The sequence below is a fragment of the Castor canadensis genome, chromosome 3 (genome assembly GCF_047511655.1).
Source record: "Castor canadensis chromosome 3, mCasCan1.hap1v2, whole genome shotgun sequence".
Taxonomy (NCBI): domain Eukaryota; kingdom Metazoa; phylum Chordata; class Mammalia; order Rodentia; family Castoridae; genus Castor; species Castor canadensis.
In genome coordinates this window covers 52,859,675-52,877,346 of record NC_133388.1, presented here as the reverse complement: position 1 = coordinate 52,877,346, position 17,672 = coordinate 52,859,675, and the positions used below count along the sequence as shown (strand labels likewise).

General features: G+C 40.3%; 1 protein-coding gene across 2 annotated transcripts; it reads right to left on the bottom strand.

Moving 5' to 3' along the window:
• Positions 1 to 208: 208 nt before the first annotated feature.
• Mapk1ip1l (mitogen-activated protein kinase 1 interacting protein 1 like) lies at positions 209 to 13,887 on the bottom strand. Of its 2 annotated transcripts, XM_020175573.2 has the most exons (4): positions 13,759 to 13,870; positions 6,724 to 6,745; positions 5,479 to 6,186; positions 209 to 4,524 (listed from the first exon to the last, which is right to left on the bottom strand). In XM_020175573.2, exons 2-4 carry the CDS (start codon positions 6,739 to 6,741, stop codon positions 4,513 to 4,515), a joined length of 738 nt encoding a protein of 245 aa, XP_020031162.1. In that variant the 5' UTR covers positions 6,742 to 6,745; positions 13,759 to 13,870; the 3' UTR covers positions 209 to 4,512. The 2 variants fall into 2 exon arrangements, with proteins under 2 accessions (XP_020031162.1, XP_073924074.1); XM_074067973.1 differs by lacking the exon at positions 6,724 to 6,745 and having other exon boundaries at positions 13,759 to 13,887.
• Positions 13,888 to 17,672: the final 3,785 nt, after the last annotated feature.

Sequence of the window (17,672 nt, the reverse complement as noted above, 5' to 3'; positions counted from 1 at the left end):
CTGGCCTTGCAAGGAGAGAAGGCACTTCTCACCACGGACGCCATGTTGCTGAAAGGGGGCTTATGAAAGAAGGCTCTTTCAGCTGTGAGTGCAGGTCACCCATGAAGAGCTATCTCAGCCCTTGTTTTCTTTGTAGGCAGCTACTCAGGATATGAACTTGCTCAGGGAAGCCCAGGCGTGGGTCCAGAGAACAAAATACATGGAAAAATTGTGAAACCAGGAAAATACATTTTTTTTTAAAAAGCTTTCAGGTATAATAAAAGCAAACAAGTTTATCCTTAAAAATATCAAGTATCACAACCATAGACTATCCCTAATTATAATTACTTCTTAAAGCAACATCCGTCTTTGTTTACAAATACAGCAGCAGGTGATAAAAACCTAACATCTCAAACAGATTGCATACAGTTCATAGTACAAACAAATGTATATGTCTCATATCACATTTTAGGCAGTTTTAACTTACAATGCATAGACAATTACATACATTGAATTTGTCATTAAGTAAATGAAAAGTCACAATTCCAAGACAAAAATTTACAAAAAACTTTATAGAGCACATGTAAGAAGTCAAGTTTACTAAATGGCAATGAATGAGTTTCTGCTCATCAGTGACAGGCAGTGAAGGTGCCTTTATCCAGGAGGAAAGTAGAGGAAAGGCAGCCCATTACTTTGCACACTTTGATAGCTCCTCTGGTAACACTACAATCTTAAAAAAGTGTATCACACTTTGCCCTTTAAAATGCCACAAGACTGGTCTAGAATTTCCCACCAGTAGCTATCCTAAAATACTCACATCTAGGTAACTAATAATGAGTGTATTAGTGAATTCGGTAAGGTCATCCCTAGTCTATGAGCCTCTCAAGGATAGGGATTTGCTTTCATCTATCTCTGCCCTCTGGCATAGCACCTGGATCAGACCTGTGCTGAATGAATTCAGTTCTCAGATTGCTTTCTATAGCCAAAAGCTTGAATGTTATTTCAGTACTATTTTATTGGCAGTTTTTGCTTCACTTGGCAGAATTCTGAAAATAAAAAAATCAGTGTCTTGTTTTCAATAATATTGCTTTACAAAGATTATAGTCTTCCCTGAAAGCTACCCACTACATTCTAAGCAGTTTATCAGTGTGATTCATCTTAGTTTAGGCTTAGGCTTTTCAAAAGCTTTCAACACTTGAAGGTCTGTGCTTAAGTTGAACTTCCAAAGTTTGTAACCCTAACCTTTGACAAAGCTAGCTCTCAGCTCTACATCATTCAAGGTAAGGAAGACATCGACACTGCTTGTAAGTATAGACAACTGATTGACATGCAAACCAGGCAGTCTTTTAATGGAAACTCTGAGCTATTTTCATCTACATCAAGGTCAAAAGCTGTACACTTAAGAACAAAAGGTAGCACTAATTATTTGTGAGGTAATATATATCATGGACAAAGTAACTTCTTTCTAGAAAATATTTAATTGTAGTGATGTGACTGAGGCCAAAAATCCACCCCCTTCTTCTCTGCCTTGTTATTCTCTGCTGACAGTAAAATGAACACAGCCCTTGAGTAACTAAAACTGTATACTATTGAATAATCGGTATTTTACTTTACATAAAATAGGGCTGTGGGAAGGAGTTCTGAATATTGTCTTCAAAAGCATGAAAAGGTGGCAGGTGCAGCTGGGACAAACAAGCCAAAGTACCTGGAGCCCTCCTTTAAGGAGCGGGGCCCTTGAGAATTGTGCGAACGAGGACTTACGGTATATGTTTTAATGTTTCATTGTCATATTTTGAGTTCAACATTTCAAAACCTAAGATTCCAACATTTATGGAACATTTCATGTTTTGAGTTCAACATTTCAAAACCTAAGATTCCAACTCCAGAAACATTATGGCTGAACACATCTCAACTATCTCAAAGTTATTGAAAACCTCTTCTCTGAGCCTGTATGTTGGCATATTCCATCATTTGTTCTCCCTTAACAAACGAGACCAGGTCTCTTCCATAAACCAATCTCAGCCCAGCATGACTTGATTTGGAAGCAACATTACATTACTTCCTTGTTAGGCAGAAAAAACTTCCCAGAGGCTTTCTACCATTCATCCACTGAAACTTTTGCTATCTTATCTATAACTGGAATCCAAATAATACTTTTTGGACCATAGTGCCCACAAGAACTGAGACATCCCCACCCCGCCCTGTGGGCAGCTGGAGAAATGCTCTGTAAAAAAAATATATATAGAATTACATTAAAAAAAAAAATCTCCCAAATAGAAATTATAAAGTCCTTGAAAATACAGGGTTAAAATGGCAGTATCATCCAGAGCACATTGGCCAGTGTGGGTCACTAGTGAAGTTAGTACGCACTTTCGGGAGTAGCAGTTGCAAATCTTGGGCTCAAAACCCTTCAAATCCTTTAGATAGACTTTTATCCTACAAACAACGGACTCCACAATTAGATCCTACACTTGTTACTCCTTCTGTTAGTCAAACTACATTCTCTCTGGTGTTACACATTTAATACGGCTAGCAAAGCCAGTTCTTAATTCATCTAATTGCAAGACAGCCAGAATAACTACAGAGGTTCCTTTGTAGCCATCTTACTTTTCCTGTCACCTTATCATTCCCATTAACTGACATCTCGATAGTGTCTGAAAATGGAGACTACTTTGACAACAGAATACTAGAGTATTACAGGTAGCTACCACCTACCCTTGCAGAGAAAAGGAAAAAAAAAAAAGACCATTGTTGCCGCTGTGTAAGAGCAGTCAAAGAACACTTCCTAGTCTAAAAATATCTAAACAAATTGGTTTTTACCTTTGTCAATTCTGAAAGCTTGAATCTAATATCTACTTAAAATAAGAGGGTTAAACATTGGATGCTCCTCTCAAAGATGACCACCTTGTTTTCTTAAAAGGAGGTAGCTATTAAAAACCGTGAAGTTGGCAGCATTTGACATTCTTGACATTTTTACATGAGAAATAAACTACTGAATATTTTATTTCAAAGTACAAACAGAACTCCAGCATAAATGTTTTCTATGTCAGTCTGAGTAACTCACAATACATTTTAGAAACCCAATGGATACATTCAAAAGTTGAAAACATTATTTGATAAAGAAGATTAGGTTAATCCCAAATCTAAGACTCCGATTTAAAGGCAAGGTGTCAAAAAGCTACCAGGACTGTTTTAGTTGTTAAAGAATACTTAATATTGAAGCAAAATACAGTGACACTGCTTTAAATTCAGTTGCAGAGATCTACAGTTTATTTTTTCAGTGTCAGAGCTAGAGAATAACTTTTTTAAAGATGGTACTCAATTCTACCTATCTGCCTGTCAACAAATAGACAGCCATAAACACTTTATAGATTCAGGAAACGATGCAGAAAGCAATGATATAGCTTAGCCAGACTCTGCAAGATATATTCTTGATTTATACTTACACAAAGAGAACAGTCATATCTGTATAACCTGTGGTTCCCTGAACATAACTCCTGTATGTTCTTACAACAGACCTCTAGTGTGCCAGTTTCTGTATCAGGGAGTAATCAAGGGATATGTTCCTTCTAAGGTGTGGGGCAGGGAAGCCTGAACAGGAGAGCTGCCTCAGGTTTTGTGGGAATGAAAATTACAATGAAGCAATTGTTGCAATGAAGCAATTTCTAGGATTTACCTAGTTTGAGATTCAAAACAAAGGAGAGAATTCTTTCTTTCCTTTATAATCCACTCTAAAGAAATACAAAGAAGTCATCAATTCTCTAAGAATATAATTTACATACATGTTGACTTGGATTAAAAAAACAAGTTAGGGCTGGGGGTGTAACTCAGTGGTAGAGTGCTTGCCTGGCATGTGCAAGGCCCTGGGTTCCACTTCCAGCACCACAGACACCAAAAAGTTTCATAAATGGCAGATTTCAGTGCTGAATAACCAACATGGCAAAAATAAAACAAAAGTTTTTGCTAAAAGCAAGGACAAAAATGAACACTGGCTGGCTAATGAACTGGACATCTGATAATGTACAAAAATTTAAAATATATATCCAAAATATAATCATAAAAGGACTGGGCTTATCAAAACATTGAGAGAAATCATTTGTTTGGATTATAATGGGATTGCTTTCAAAATTACCTTGGGGAAAATGTGATTATAGAAAAATGTTTTTCTGAAATAATTTGCCAATGCAGTTGCAGATTCTAATAATTCCTATCATCTCAGATTTCTGATGGTTTAGTTTCATGATCGAAACAAATTTTATCAAAGAACTATTTCATATACTTAATTACTTTAACTTCTATGAAAACCAAATAAAGATCACATCTGAATGACTTGCTTTTACGTTTTTCTGATTGTATCCATTTTATGTATTACACATCCAAGTACAAAGGATAGATGTCTTCTGAGAGGTGCAGGAATTGCTCTTTCATGAATGCCCTCTAAGAACAGTGACACCAGCTATTTTTACATATGCGTTCGTGTGCATCTACATGTACTTCAAGAAGCAAAGCGCCATCTCTTCCTTCACTGTTCACTTAATGGTAAGACTGCAATAGAAAAAAAAAAAAAGTCAACTTCCAGATTCTGTAAATGGGAGCTTATTATTATTCCTTGCTGTGGCTTAAAATGATTTATTGTTTAATTACTCTAAACAGCAAGTCATCTCATTTACTTTGGCATATGTTTTGCGAAAAAAAAAATTCTTAGAGAATGTATCTAGCGAAAAGCTACACAAGTTTTGGGGGCACTTTATTAAGATTTTTGTTTTTCCTTTTCGAGTGAGGTGTATGGTTAATGAATCTAGCTGGAGATCTGATTAGTTATTCTGTGGGTTAAAAGTTAACAAATTTTCTTTCTCTAAAGAAATCTTGACTGCTTGGATACTCACTAGACTTACTTCTCAGTCACATCCTTAAGACAGGCTCCTCAACTAAAATGCCAACCCTACTCTGGTTTGGTTGGCAATAAAGCATAAAGCTTTATAGGCAACTGATAATCAAGAATAGTGGTGTAATCTTGGGCTCCACGCTGCTAAAATCCTAAAAAAACTTGGCCAAGAAACAGCAGGTACAAGTGCCTGAAGGATGGACAATGTTTGCTACACACTCACTGCTTCAGGTTCTCTAAAAATCCACATGTGTTAAGCCAGACAGGCAGAGGGTGCTTCTACTGAACTATGCTATGGCGTGGCGCACTGAGACAGTACCAAGAGCTGTAAAACAAAACAACCCTCCCTCCCCTGCCCCAACAAAATAGCCCAAATGAAATGCAGCTCATAGAGTTCACCTAAGTCTTTGGGAAAATTTTCTATTTCTAGTAGTAAGAATACTTCTGTTCTCATGCTTTTAAATGCTGTACCCAAAACTTTCAAATTTACTCATTTTATCACTATGCCCTTTTTAAGAGCTTTCTAATCTTCCATCCAGCATGGTGAAGAAACAATCTTTCAGTTGTGCTGATGTGACAAATGGTACATGTGAAATAACAAACTGAACACTCACGTGGGGGCCACCAGGCATCGGTGGAGCACCAGAAGGTCCTGAAGGCACTTGAAAAGGATTACTGGGAGTAGGATAGAGTCCTGGCGTGGGATATGATCCTGCAGGGGCAGGATACGGTGCTGGTGGTCCCCAGGCTCCTGGTGGCACAGAGCCCCACGGAACGGGCGGTGCTGCCCCTGGTGCTTGAGGAGGGGGAGGAGCGGGATATGGCCCTGAAGATGCATATGGCATATTAGGAGTAGGGTACTGCCCACCCATTCCTGGCGCCCAAGGTCCAGAAGACATGGATCCCCATGGACCTAAAGAACCAGCTGTAGCTGGGTCTGTGGGTGCCCCATATGGTCTAGGTAGCTCTGGAAAGGGCATATTTGGTGTAGGATATGGGCCTGTAGGGCCAGGGCCTGACACAGCTGGGGCTGGGTAAGGACCACCAGGTGGGGGGCATGAGGGTCCAGAGGGAGGAAAGGGTGCTGGGGGTCCTGCAGGTGGTCCAGTGGGAGGCACAGAGGGATACATTCCTGAAGGTGCTGGTCCAAAAGGCACAGAGGAAGGTGTAGTACTTGGTGGGAGTCCAGATGGCACAGAAGGTGGAGCACTTGGGCTGTTCCAAGGGTTGGAACCTGGCCAGCCTTGAGGAGATTGGCCAGATTTCGTGTTGCTCACAGCAGAGGTTTTGGCAGGTGAGGGTTCAGGTAGTGCATCTGCCAACTGGAATACAAAAGAGATGAGTCTTACCCATCTCACCCAGGGACACGTTAGACCAAAGATGAGCAGAAACCTCACTAGCATCTTCAGAAGCTAAACTATTTATCTGAAAAGCTATTCTCTTAATACAAAACTTGAAATGTTACCTGAAATATCAAGTCTACAGCATAAATTCTTCAGAGAAGCTCAACTTTCCTAAATACAACAGTCAGACTGTGCTTAATTTCTGTGCTGTATTAATGTAACAGAGTATAGTAATTAAGAGGATAGAATTTAGTCAAAATTTGGACTGAATCCTGGCTTTACTTCAGACAAGTCACATACCCCTCTGGCTTCCTGATTTTCAAAAGCAGTTTCAGGGTTAACTTCAGTCTTAAACAAGATATTTTCTACAGTGTACTAAACACAGTGCCTGGCATAAAATCCCAACTATCACAAAAAAAGTACTCTTTTAAAATTAAAATACTTAGAGGCTTACAGTTAGGACCATGTTTTTCTTAAAAGCCAAAAACTTTACCAAGGACAAACACATCAACTTACCGAAAATTCATCAGACATTTTCCTAAAGAAAGAAAATTTCAAAATTAGTATTTATCATCTCTTATGTATGCTTAATGGAACTTTCTACGCGTACATTTTTACTTAAATGGAATCTTCAGAATTTATGTCATGTGGTTTTCTTTACGTTGGAAAAATTTCCCATGTAAGTTCATACATCTCTATCAACTCTATCCCTTTTCAATGGTTGCACATCATATACAAATGATCACCTAACTTTCAATGGGGTCTTGTGTTGCCCAGGCTAGTCTCAAAAACTCCTGGGCTTAAGGGATCTCAGTGATCAAGGGATCCTTGGGAGGATCTCCTGTTTCAACCTCTCAAGTAGCTGGGACTACAAATACATGCCTCCCGGCCTAGCTTGATCTACAATTTAATTGACACTGACTTTTGTAGCAGTTTAGGTTGTTTTAAACAATGGCATAGCCACCATTTTGCTCACGTGTGAACATGTACCATCAGGAAAAAGCACCAGAGTGAAATTTACTACCAAGAGGTTAAGTTTATCTAAAATCCATCTGAAAAGTACATGCCGGTTTAAACTGGTGAAAATCGTTTTAGTTTTCACACCTTTCTTTAATTCTTTCATCTTTGGATATTACTGAATTTTTAAAGCATTTTAAATTATGATAGGTTAAAAATTGGCACCTTCTTTTAAGAAGCAGGTACTCTTTTTGTCCTTGATCATTTCCCCCTCAACAGTTAGATAGCAAGGAAATTAGCTATTTGTACATGAGACAAAACATTTCCTCCTAAGTTCCCTTTAACTATCAATCTCTAAAAGTGTGTATTTTTTTTCTTCAGGATTGGGGTTTGAATTCAGGGCTTTGCACAGGCACTCTATGGCTTGAGCCACACTTTCAGTCCATTTTACTCTGGTTATATTGGAGATGGGGTCTTGCGAAGTATTTGCTCGGGCTCGTCTCAAACCAGTCTTTTCAATCTCAGCTTCCCAAGTAGTACAGGCGTGAGCCACTGGAGCCTCATGTGACACCAAAAGTTTAAAATTTTGTGTAGCTTATTTATTCTTCTCTACATGAGATTTTGTAATATATTCAAAAGGCCTCCACTCCAGGTTTTTGAACTGTATATTTCTTATAGTATGTTTATGGTTTAACTTCTTGTTTAAAATCTTTAATTCTTCCAAGCAATAATCACCAAATATCCTAGCTTTTCTCAACTTTGTGTAAGCTACCTTTAACATACTCTATTGCTGCTACTGACAGTAGTATTTACTGAATGTTTAGCATGGAATAGGCATATTCCCTATGATGCAGATTCTATTATCATCCCCCACACTGGGGGAAAGGACGTTTCATAAGTTAACTTGTTTAGCTCGAACCCATGTACAGCCCACATCCAGAGCTCAGGTGCCTCACAATCAGGGTATGGAGCTACAATTATTCCCACAGTACTGTGGACTCTTCTTTTCTGCTAATCTGCACTGTAGCATCTTTATATTTTAAACAAATTTTAGTGTCAGCTCCCTATAGCTTTTTCTTCAGATTTCCATCAATATTCTTGTTTACTTTTTCAAGATTATTTTGTAAAAAACTAAAATATGGTGGTGCTCTGGTTAGAAATACATTCAGTTTGCAGATTAGTCTAGGAGGCATCTGATATATCCAAGGGCTGGCAGAATGGCTCAAGCAGTAAGAGCGCCTGCTTAGTGTTAGGCCTGGAGTTCAAATCCAAGCGTTGCCAAAAAAAAAAAATATTCAAAATGTCAAATCTCATTTAAGAGCAAGATGGGGGGAGTGGCTCAAGTGGTAGAGTACCTGCCTAGCAAATGTGATGCCCTGAGTTCAAAGTCCAGTACTGTCAAAACAAAAACAAAAAAATAAGATAGGGCTTTCTAGTTACTTGTCATTTAGTTTTCTCTCCCTCCCTTTCTCTCTCTCTCTCTAATGAGATGAGTCCTTGCTATGCTGCCTAGGGTGGAAGTGAATTCTTATGTTCAAGCAATCCTCCCACCTCAGCCTCCTAAGTAGCTGGGCTTATAGGTGGGTATCACTGTGATTATCTTATTTTATTTTAATCAATTTATTTATTTACTTATTTTTTGGTGGCACTGGGTTTGAACTCAGGGCCTTGTATTTGCTAGGGAGGAACTCTACCCCATGAGCCATTTTAGCTCATGAGTTATTTTTTGGAATAGTCTAGCTTTTGAGACCAAGCTGGCCTGGACAGTGACCCTACCTCCCATTTATACTTCCCCATGTAGCTGGGTTGATAGGTGAGCCCTACCATATCCAGTTATTTTTTTATTGGTTGAGAAGGAGTCTCTCGAACTTTTTTGCTCAGGCTGGCCTTAAACCACACCATCCCAATCTCTGCCTCCTGAGTAGCTAGGACTACAGGTGTTGTGAGCTTATTTTATTTTATTGACCAGGTCTCTTACACATTTCTTGTGAAAGAAATTTCTGTCATCTTTTCTTGTAAATAGGCTCTTTTCTTTCACTATGTTTTCGAATTGGTTATTCACATATGGGAAAGACTTTAAAAAAATTTGATGTATCATTTTCTAAGCAGTGACATTACTGGATTATTTTATTCCTAAAAGCTTTCAAGTTGATTATCTGGGAATCCAGGTAATAATTTTATCTTCTCTTTCCAATCTTTACGGGTCTAATCAATGAAATGGTAAATAGTGATAGAGCACAGTGATCTTGTTCCAGCTCTCCTAGAAATGCTTCTCATATTTAAGTATGAATCTCATTTTTAGTTTAAGATTAAAAAAATGATACCAAGGAAGTTTTTATTTATGCCTATCTTACTAGAATTATTTATGCCTACTTTGCTAGTTAATAAAATGAGAAAAGAGAACTTCTTTAGAAGATCTTTCTGCATCTAGTGAGTTATCTCATGGTTTTTCTCCTTTAATGTATCATATACTTATTAGACTTATACTAACCCAAATTTATAATCTTAAGTTTAATTATTATTTGATGATCATGAGAAATAATTAAAGAACATGAAGCTAAGGCACATTTGCTATAACCTTGCTTTTTGTTCAGAGTATCAACCCCCACCCTGACTGTATACAAACATAGTAATTATCCATTCATTCCAATGCTAACATTTGTTTTACACTAAAACATCACAGGTAGTACTTTTAAGGATTGATGCTAGAAGAAACTATCAATGTACAATACATTTAAAGTCTACATAAGATGGACACGCTTTTCAAACAGGGTGAGCTTCTCTGAAACAGAAAACGATTCTGTACCAAAGTTCACATTAATTCTGGACAGAGAATCTAACAATGATACATTTAGTTTCATATGGTCTTGCTATTCAGGTTTCCAGAATTACTCTTTTCACTCTTTGTTTAAGTTCAAAATCTAAGTGTGGAAGACAGAGAATACTATATAATCTTATGATGATATAGTGAAGCCCGGACCAAAGAAGTTAGAAACAGGCCACTTTCTGTTCTATTACTTTAGTAAAGTAACCTGCTATCTATGGTTAGGATAAACAGTATTCATGTTAATCATTCCAGTTTGCTCTCTAGGATATATGTTCATCTGAAAAAAGGTAAAAAAAAAAAATAGAGATGATATTAGTAATTCAACCTGAACAAACACACAGAATGTAGAAATACCTAGATTTTCTAAAAAAGCTATTCTAAATTGAAATGTGTAAATTATTAAGGTTGAACCAATGTAACCTTGAAACTGTCAAAAAAGATGAAAAATCAAGAAATGTTTTCATGACAGGTATGGTGATGCATACCTGTAATCCTAGCACTTGGGAGGCTTCAACTCTGAGGAGCAGGAGGATCCAAGGTCAGCCTGGACTACACAGTTAGTCTGAGACTAGCCTAGGCCATGTAGTGAGACCCCCATTTCAAAAGAAACAAACAAAAAAAAGGAAGAGAACTTCCCATTATCACTTTTTGGCACAATCTACACATCATCTGAAAAACACTTATTTTCCAAGAGGCAAGAATAGTAATCTTAGAACAAAATTTCTTCTGTACTAGAAAATCAAAACATAACAGCTCAGTAACTCATGGTCTTTAGAATAAAAATGACCATTCAATCATAAAAAGTTTAAGAAAGATGAATTCTAGCCAGGCATAGGTGGCTCGCACCTGCAATCCCAGATAGTTGGGAGGTGAAAAATCAGGGGAATTCCAATTTGAGGCTAAACAAGGCCAAAAAAAAAAAAGTTAGGGAGACCCCATCATCTGGGTGAGGTGGTGTGTGCCTGGTACCCCAGCTACGCAAGAGGCATAAATAGGAGGAGCCGTCCATAAATTACTAGCCACAACTGACCAGCAATGTTTTAGAAGGCCATCAAATTGTGGAGTGATTAACAGAATGAGACGAGAAGATACAGTTACAAAACGTGAACACCAATTTTTTTTTTTTTTTGACAAAAGCAGACTTAACAAGAGACCATTTTCCTATCTGTAAAACTGTTATAATTCCTAGATGCAGACACTTGCAAAGTAACACAATAATCTACAATGTACCATACACATATATTGAGAGAACCCCCAGGGAAACCAGGATATTTGTGTTTGTTGATTTATTAAGTAGGCACTGTACTGAAAACAAATTATGAATTAGTACATATGCTTTTTTTGGGGGGAAGGGGGGTTTGAACTCAGGGCCTTGCACTTGCCAGGCAGGCACTCTACCACAAGCCACATTACCACACAAAAAAACCATTTTTTGAAAGCTACTTTTCAAAGAGGATCTTGTATTTATGCTTGGGTCAGCCTGGATACTATTTACATTTGTTTCCTGTGTAGCTGGGATGACTGGTTTGTGCCACTTCACCTGGCTTTTATTGAGATGAGGGTGAACTTCTGTTGGGCAGGGAGGATCCATCCTCTAGATGGATACCTGCCTCCTGAATAGCTACAGGATTATAAGAGTGAGCCACAACACCCAGTTTATGCTAGTTTTTAGTACTGGATAATTTATCAGATTATAGTGCATTTTTTTTATACTGGGCAACTCAAGAAATTGGGGTGGAAAGTTTGTGAACACTTTAAATTTCCAGTAATATCTTTTACAATTTATTCAGTCACTAATTGGGTGATCCCTGCCAGGCACTGTAGAGCTGCAGGGAAATTAGAAGTATAGCACTGGTATTCCTTAAAAGTCGTATTTGTAGGACAGGTCCGAGAGTAAGGAGAGGAGATTGTGCAAAAGGTGGGAAAGAAGCCAGAGAATCTGTGGGGAACACAAGCAGTTAAGATTGGTTGGAACACAGGAAGAAAAGAGAGCCCTACCAAAGTTTTAGCAGAAGAATCTTAGACAAGGGTTTGGATCCTTTCACTTAACAGTCAGCTTATCTGAATCGACTTCAGTTTCTTCATCTACACAGAAGGGCCAGTAACAATGTATGTGGACTAAACGGGACTCTATCTTATCAAGCACCTAAGAGAGCGCCTGGGAAGTAGTGGGTAGGCAAAACAATCTCAGATGTTCTCATCTTCCTCTGCGTATGAACATACAGCACAAAGATAAGTCTGATCCACCTAGATAAAACTGCAGCTCCTCACAGGCTGGTTGGACTTTGGACAAGCTCAATGTTCCAAATCTCAAAACTATAGGTACAGTATGCACCTCAAATTTGCCAAGACATAAATACATCTCCTCACCATTACTGGTATAGAGCAAAAATACAACAAATGTTAACTTTTACATCCGCTGCAATAGGTCCATAAACCTTTATCTGCAGTTCTCAATCCAGAAACCTCAAACAATGAAACTTTCCCAAGTTTGGCACAAAATTTACTAGGTGGCAAAATCAGACCTGCAGTTATTTATAGTTTCTATTAAACTCGCTTATAGATTGCACAATTTTCTTTCCTTCAGTGTTAGGGGATTGAACCCAGAGGCCTCACACATCCCACGCAAGAGTTCAAACCCTGAACGACGGTTTCATCCCCTGTACAAATATTAACGATTATGAGGCCCCTGACTCTGCTTGGGGGTGTCACCTCTTCTCTATATAATACATTCTCTTTCTAAAATATAAAATCCAAAGGTTTCTGAATTCCAAAATATACGGGCCCTAAGGATTTCACTGAAGGTAGCAAGGATGGGCATTACCAATTCTCCTGGAACCAGGAAAAGAACCTCCCAACCCAACGTAGGCAACTTGATTCAAGAGTTTCCGAAGCGAGATAGTTTTACACAGGGGCTCAGTGATACCAGTAACGTTCTGTCCTTCCTGCCCCACGAGCACTATAAAGAAATACTTGGAAAGGCGGCCCTGCAGGGAGGGCTCCGGGCGCACACGTGCCGTGCCCCTACGTAGCAGGGCGGGAATACGTCTCGGCCGAGTCTGGCCCGATGCTCGGACATCTATTAAAAGCACTACTCATAGTTTTCTAGTTAAAAAACAAAAAGCTAGACTACTTTTTGCGACCATACATAACAGCCACTCTTAAATCCTACAAAAGGAGAATGTGACTCGGCTCTTCTCGGAGTTGTCACGAGCGGTCATTTCACGGATGGGGGCCTAGAACGTTGTCACGTCATGGATCCTCTTAAACGTAGGACATTTCTGTACGGACCCATTCGGGCTTTTCTTTCCCTTTGTATTAGAAATTAATGAATGAGGTAATCGTAATGAGGGTCAGGACCAAGGGGCGCGAGACCCGCAGCTCTCTCAGGGCTAAAGGAACAAAGAGAATCCCCGATCAACCGGAGCCAACCGGCCTCGGAGCGGGTCGCGCTCGCCAGGGCAGGGTGGGGGAGGGGAGGGCCCGCTCCCGCCCCGCCCCGCCCCCAGCCAGCCAGGCCTGACGTCAAGTGCCAAGAAACCCGTGGGGGGCGACGTCAGCTTCCTCCGACGCTTTCTTCCCGGGGAGCGAGGCAGGGGCGTCCGCCGCGCAGCTGGGACCGGGTACCGGGAACCGTTCAGCCCCGGTCCATACGTTGCCCACGGCCCAAGTAAGGGAGTGACTCCAGGTATCTCCGTTGCCGCGCCCGCTTCCCGCTCGCCAGCCCCGCGCCCCTCCGTGACCCACCAACGCCTAGGCAGCCTCACCTGGCAAGATCCGAGCCCGCAGCACGGTGTAGCGGCGGCGATGGGCCCAAGGGAAGCAGGTGATGAGGAACCGGGCGGCAGCCTGACTGACGGCAGCCGGGACGCAGCAGCAATATCGCGCTCCTCCTTGGCGCCGGAACAGGAAGCGCTGGGCACCGCCCCCGCCCGCCCGCGCGCGCTCTCTCCCCTCCCCTGGGCGGCCACGAGCGCCCCCGGCTGGCTTCGTGCGGCACTGCGGGCCCCCGCGGCGTGGCATCTGGCGCTGCCCCGACGGCTGTTTGCGCTTGGTGGACCGCTGGAAAACCCCGTTTTCCGGAGCCCCTGGGACTCCAGCGAAACGCCCATGGCCGGTGATGTTCAGGCAGCCGGAGGAAAATTGCTAACGCGTTGGCTGGAAGGCAGATTCTAGATTTTCTGTGCTCAGCAGTTTCTACAGCCAGGTCTCCAAGAAAGCTGGGTGTCCATGGGATCCGGGCATACTACCCGACTGGGGGACTCAAACCCTTGGGCCAAAATCGAGAGTTAAAAGGTCAGTGCAGGAAAGGGAAGGGGTTCGCAAATGGATGTCGGACCCAGATGATTGACTGACACATGGCCCCAGGCCCTATAGGAACCTGCTGGCTACAATGAAGATGTCAAGATTAGTGGTGTTTTATGTTATATAGATCTAACATATACAAAATGTTAAAATAAGTAAGCCTTTGGTGGGTCAGAGAGTGGACAGTGACTGTGAGCCTCTGACCAATTGTACCAATTGTTGCTCCACAACAGTCACAATTTTCACATAAGGAGCAATAAACCAACTTTGAATAAATACTAAGACCAGGTGTTAGAAATGTCATTCTCAAATGATGATAAAAGGAACACTTGTGAATCGTTCAGCACAGCAAAAAGAAAGGTTTTACTTTTGCACAAGGGTGCCGTCACAGACCATGGCCTGATAGGCAGAGCACACTGAGCGAGGGTCAGCTCAGTTTTTAGCTCTCTGCCCCTCACCCTGACGGACAGGTTTGGGTTCACAGTCTTTGCCATTGTTTACTTAGAAAAGGGGACATGTGGGGTAAGGGGAACCTTGAAGCAGGGAGAACAAGAAAGTTCTGGACAATATTCATCTTTAAGCAAGCAGTTTCAGATTAGAACACCTGGCGATAAACAGCTCTTTGACTGTAAGAAACTTCCAGGGTCAAGCAACGTTTCACAAAGCACGTAGGCAGCAATTCGGGAAGATTAGCTGGCATCTACACAGTGATAATTTACATTAACTCCTTTGACAGAGAAGACCTAACTTTAGTTGATTCTCACAATCCCCCCCCCTTTTATAGTTTTTTTTCTTTAAATTTAGCTAGTATTGACTTTTGGTTAAGCCCAACCATCTAGTTGCCCCTATCTTTATTAGACATTTTAAGAGAGCCTCATTAGTCCATCCTGTCCTTGAGACTTGTTACCTATATTTTATGACTACTAGTTATTATTTTGGTGAGACCCCTTTTTATTTTGGGAAAGTTTGTTGTGCCTCAGCACCTGCCTGCAAAGCTGGTTTTCCCTAAATGTTTAATTTTTCAGTGTTTTTTTGTCTCCTTTATTTAAAACAAAGTTACTTTTGTTGTTTCTTTATATTTACATCCCTAGGGACATTTTTGTTATTTTCTTTTTCCTTGTATTTGTCTCCTTACATTCCCTCTCTCCAGAGGTAACCCTGACTTCTGTCAGGAAAAGGGGTGCTGACTAGGGGTCCCCAGACAGTCCAGTGTCTCTTCTGAGATGTCGAGGGGAGTCTGTTAAGGAGTCCATGGAATCAGGAGGACTCTGGCATGTGTGGCTTTGTCTCCATCACTGTTTGGAGCTTGATTGTCTCCAACCTTGAAGAAACAAACTTGACAAGCAGATTAAGAGACCAGGGGCAGAGAAGAGCGAGGAACCAGGTTAGAGACGGTAGTTAAGATTTAATTTTTTTTTCTCATATTTGTAGCAGGTGGTGTTGGCTAAAATACATTTTTTAAATGTCTGAACCTGTGGTTTTTCTTGTACTGAGTAGAGTTACCATGGCAACATTATCAGTACATATGTACAAGAAAAACCCATTGTTTAAAAAAAAAAAGTTAAAAGCACCATCATTAGGTATCAAAGGACATATCTAGAGTCAGTAGAAATAGTCACTTTGTCTCTATTTAAGTTGAAGACCCTGGCCAAAAATGAGTTTGTGTCTGGAAGGGCTTTAATGCCAGATAGCCACACATGCATAAGAACCATTTCCTCAATCCTCTTGGCTTTGGTTATTTTTGAGAGGTCTGGCACGAACTTTAACAGCATTCCCCCCTTGACTCCAAAATGCTTGTCTCTGAGCAGTCTCCTCTGAAGATCTTTCTCCATCCAAGTACTAACCAGGCCGACCCTGCTTAGCTTCTGAGCTCAGACAAGACTGGGTGCATTCACGGTGGTATGGCCGTAGACTGAAGATCTTTCTTTACAGACCTCACAATGTCTGCTTCTGCACTCTAGTCACCATTTTGGATCCTCTGAAGATCTTTCTTGATTGGTCATTTTTGTCCCTCATCATGAGGATTTGCTTTTTTCTGGATTTTTTTCGTTTGTTTGTTCTTGGTCCCGTGGGGGGGGGGGGAAGAAAAAGGGGGGAGAAATAAGCAGATCAGTGGGAGTCAGTGTCAGTTAGACCCTTTTGGCCAAATTTAAGCAACAAAGAGGCTTAGAAGGAGTGGCTCTTAGGCAGTGGGCTTCTAGACGAGGACAATACAAAATAAAATCCAACAAAAGCAGATATCCAAAAAGCTAACCTGGCTGACATAAAAGTACTTATTAGAGTTATTTTCCATGAACTTGATTGTAAATGCCCCAGAAGGATCAGAACTGAAATGACAAAAACTTTAAAAAGCCATGGATAAAATTTTGATGGACAATTTAGCAACTAACAGAACAGTTTATCAGTACCATTAACTTCTTGTTGCAGTGTTTATCTAAATTTTGTATTGTAGAAGGCTTGATATACTTGAAAAACACAAACATTTAATATATAGGAACTGGCAATAGCATTACATCTCAATAGAGGATATAAATACATATATACATATGTATACATACGTACATATATATATATATTTAGTTGTTATTCTTGGAGTAAATCTTAGATATCCCATTGGTTGCGGGGGGGGCGGGGAGGGGGACAGTGTCACTGACCCCAAATAACCCAATCACAGACACATACAGGGTACTGACTGCATTAGAATCATCCAAGACAATACTTGTTTAACCATAATTATAAGGTCATCTAGAAGATTTTACATAAACCAGCCCTTACATGAACTTTTATTTAGTTATGACTTGCTTACCTCAGTAGTCAAAACCCTGACAAAAATCACCAGAGAGCACAGGTAAATATTTATGGGGACTAAGTGTGGAGTTAGGAAACCTAATGGTCAAGAATCATGGCTCAGATGTTAAGGGATCATATCCCAGATTGCTGACATTAACAAATGGCTCATGACATACAGCAGGATCCCATCAACCTGTAATCAATAGAGGCACCCTAAAATAACAGACTGCAATAAAAAAAACTTGAGGTCTCAAGACCTCCAGTGTATTGCTCCTTTTTGAGTTTTTTCTATTTGGAGAGTGTACTTTGGCTATTTTTTTTTAACTCTACTTTATGTAAGTAACTCTGTCCCAACCCTCATATTGGTGCAGCAGCACTCCCTATGCTCAGCTGCCTATTGCCTCTCTGTGTTTTAATAAATTCTTGTTGTCTTGATAAATTTTTGGATCATCCTGTAGCACCAAAATTTCTGACAGTTATCTTGACAAAACGAAACTTTTTCTTTAACAGTTTTTTGTAAATGTTATCAAGAACAGAATATTTTTAAGACAGCCTTCATGTTATGTGCTTAGAGAATTTTTCGTTA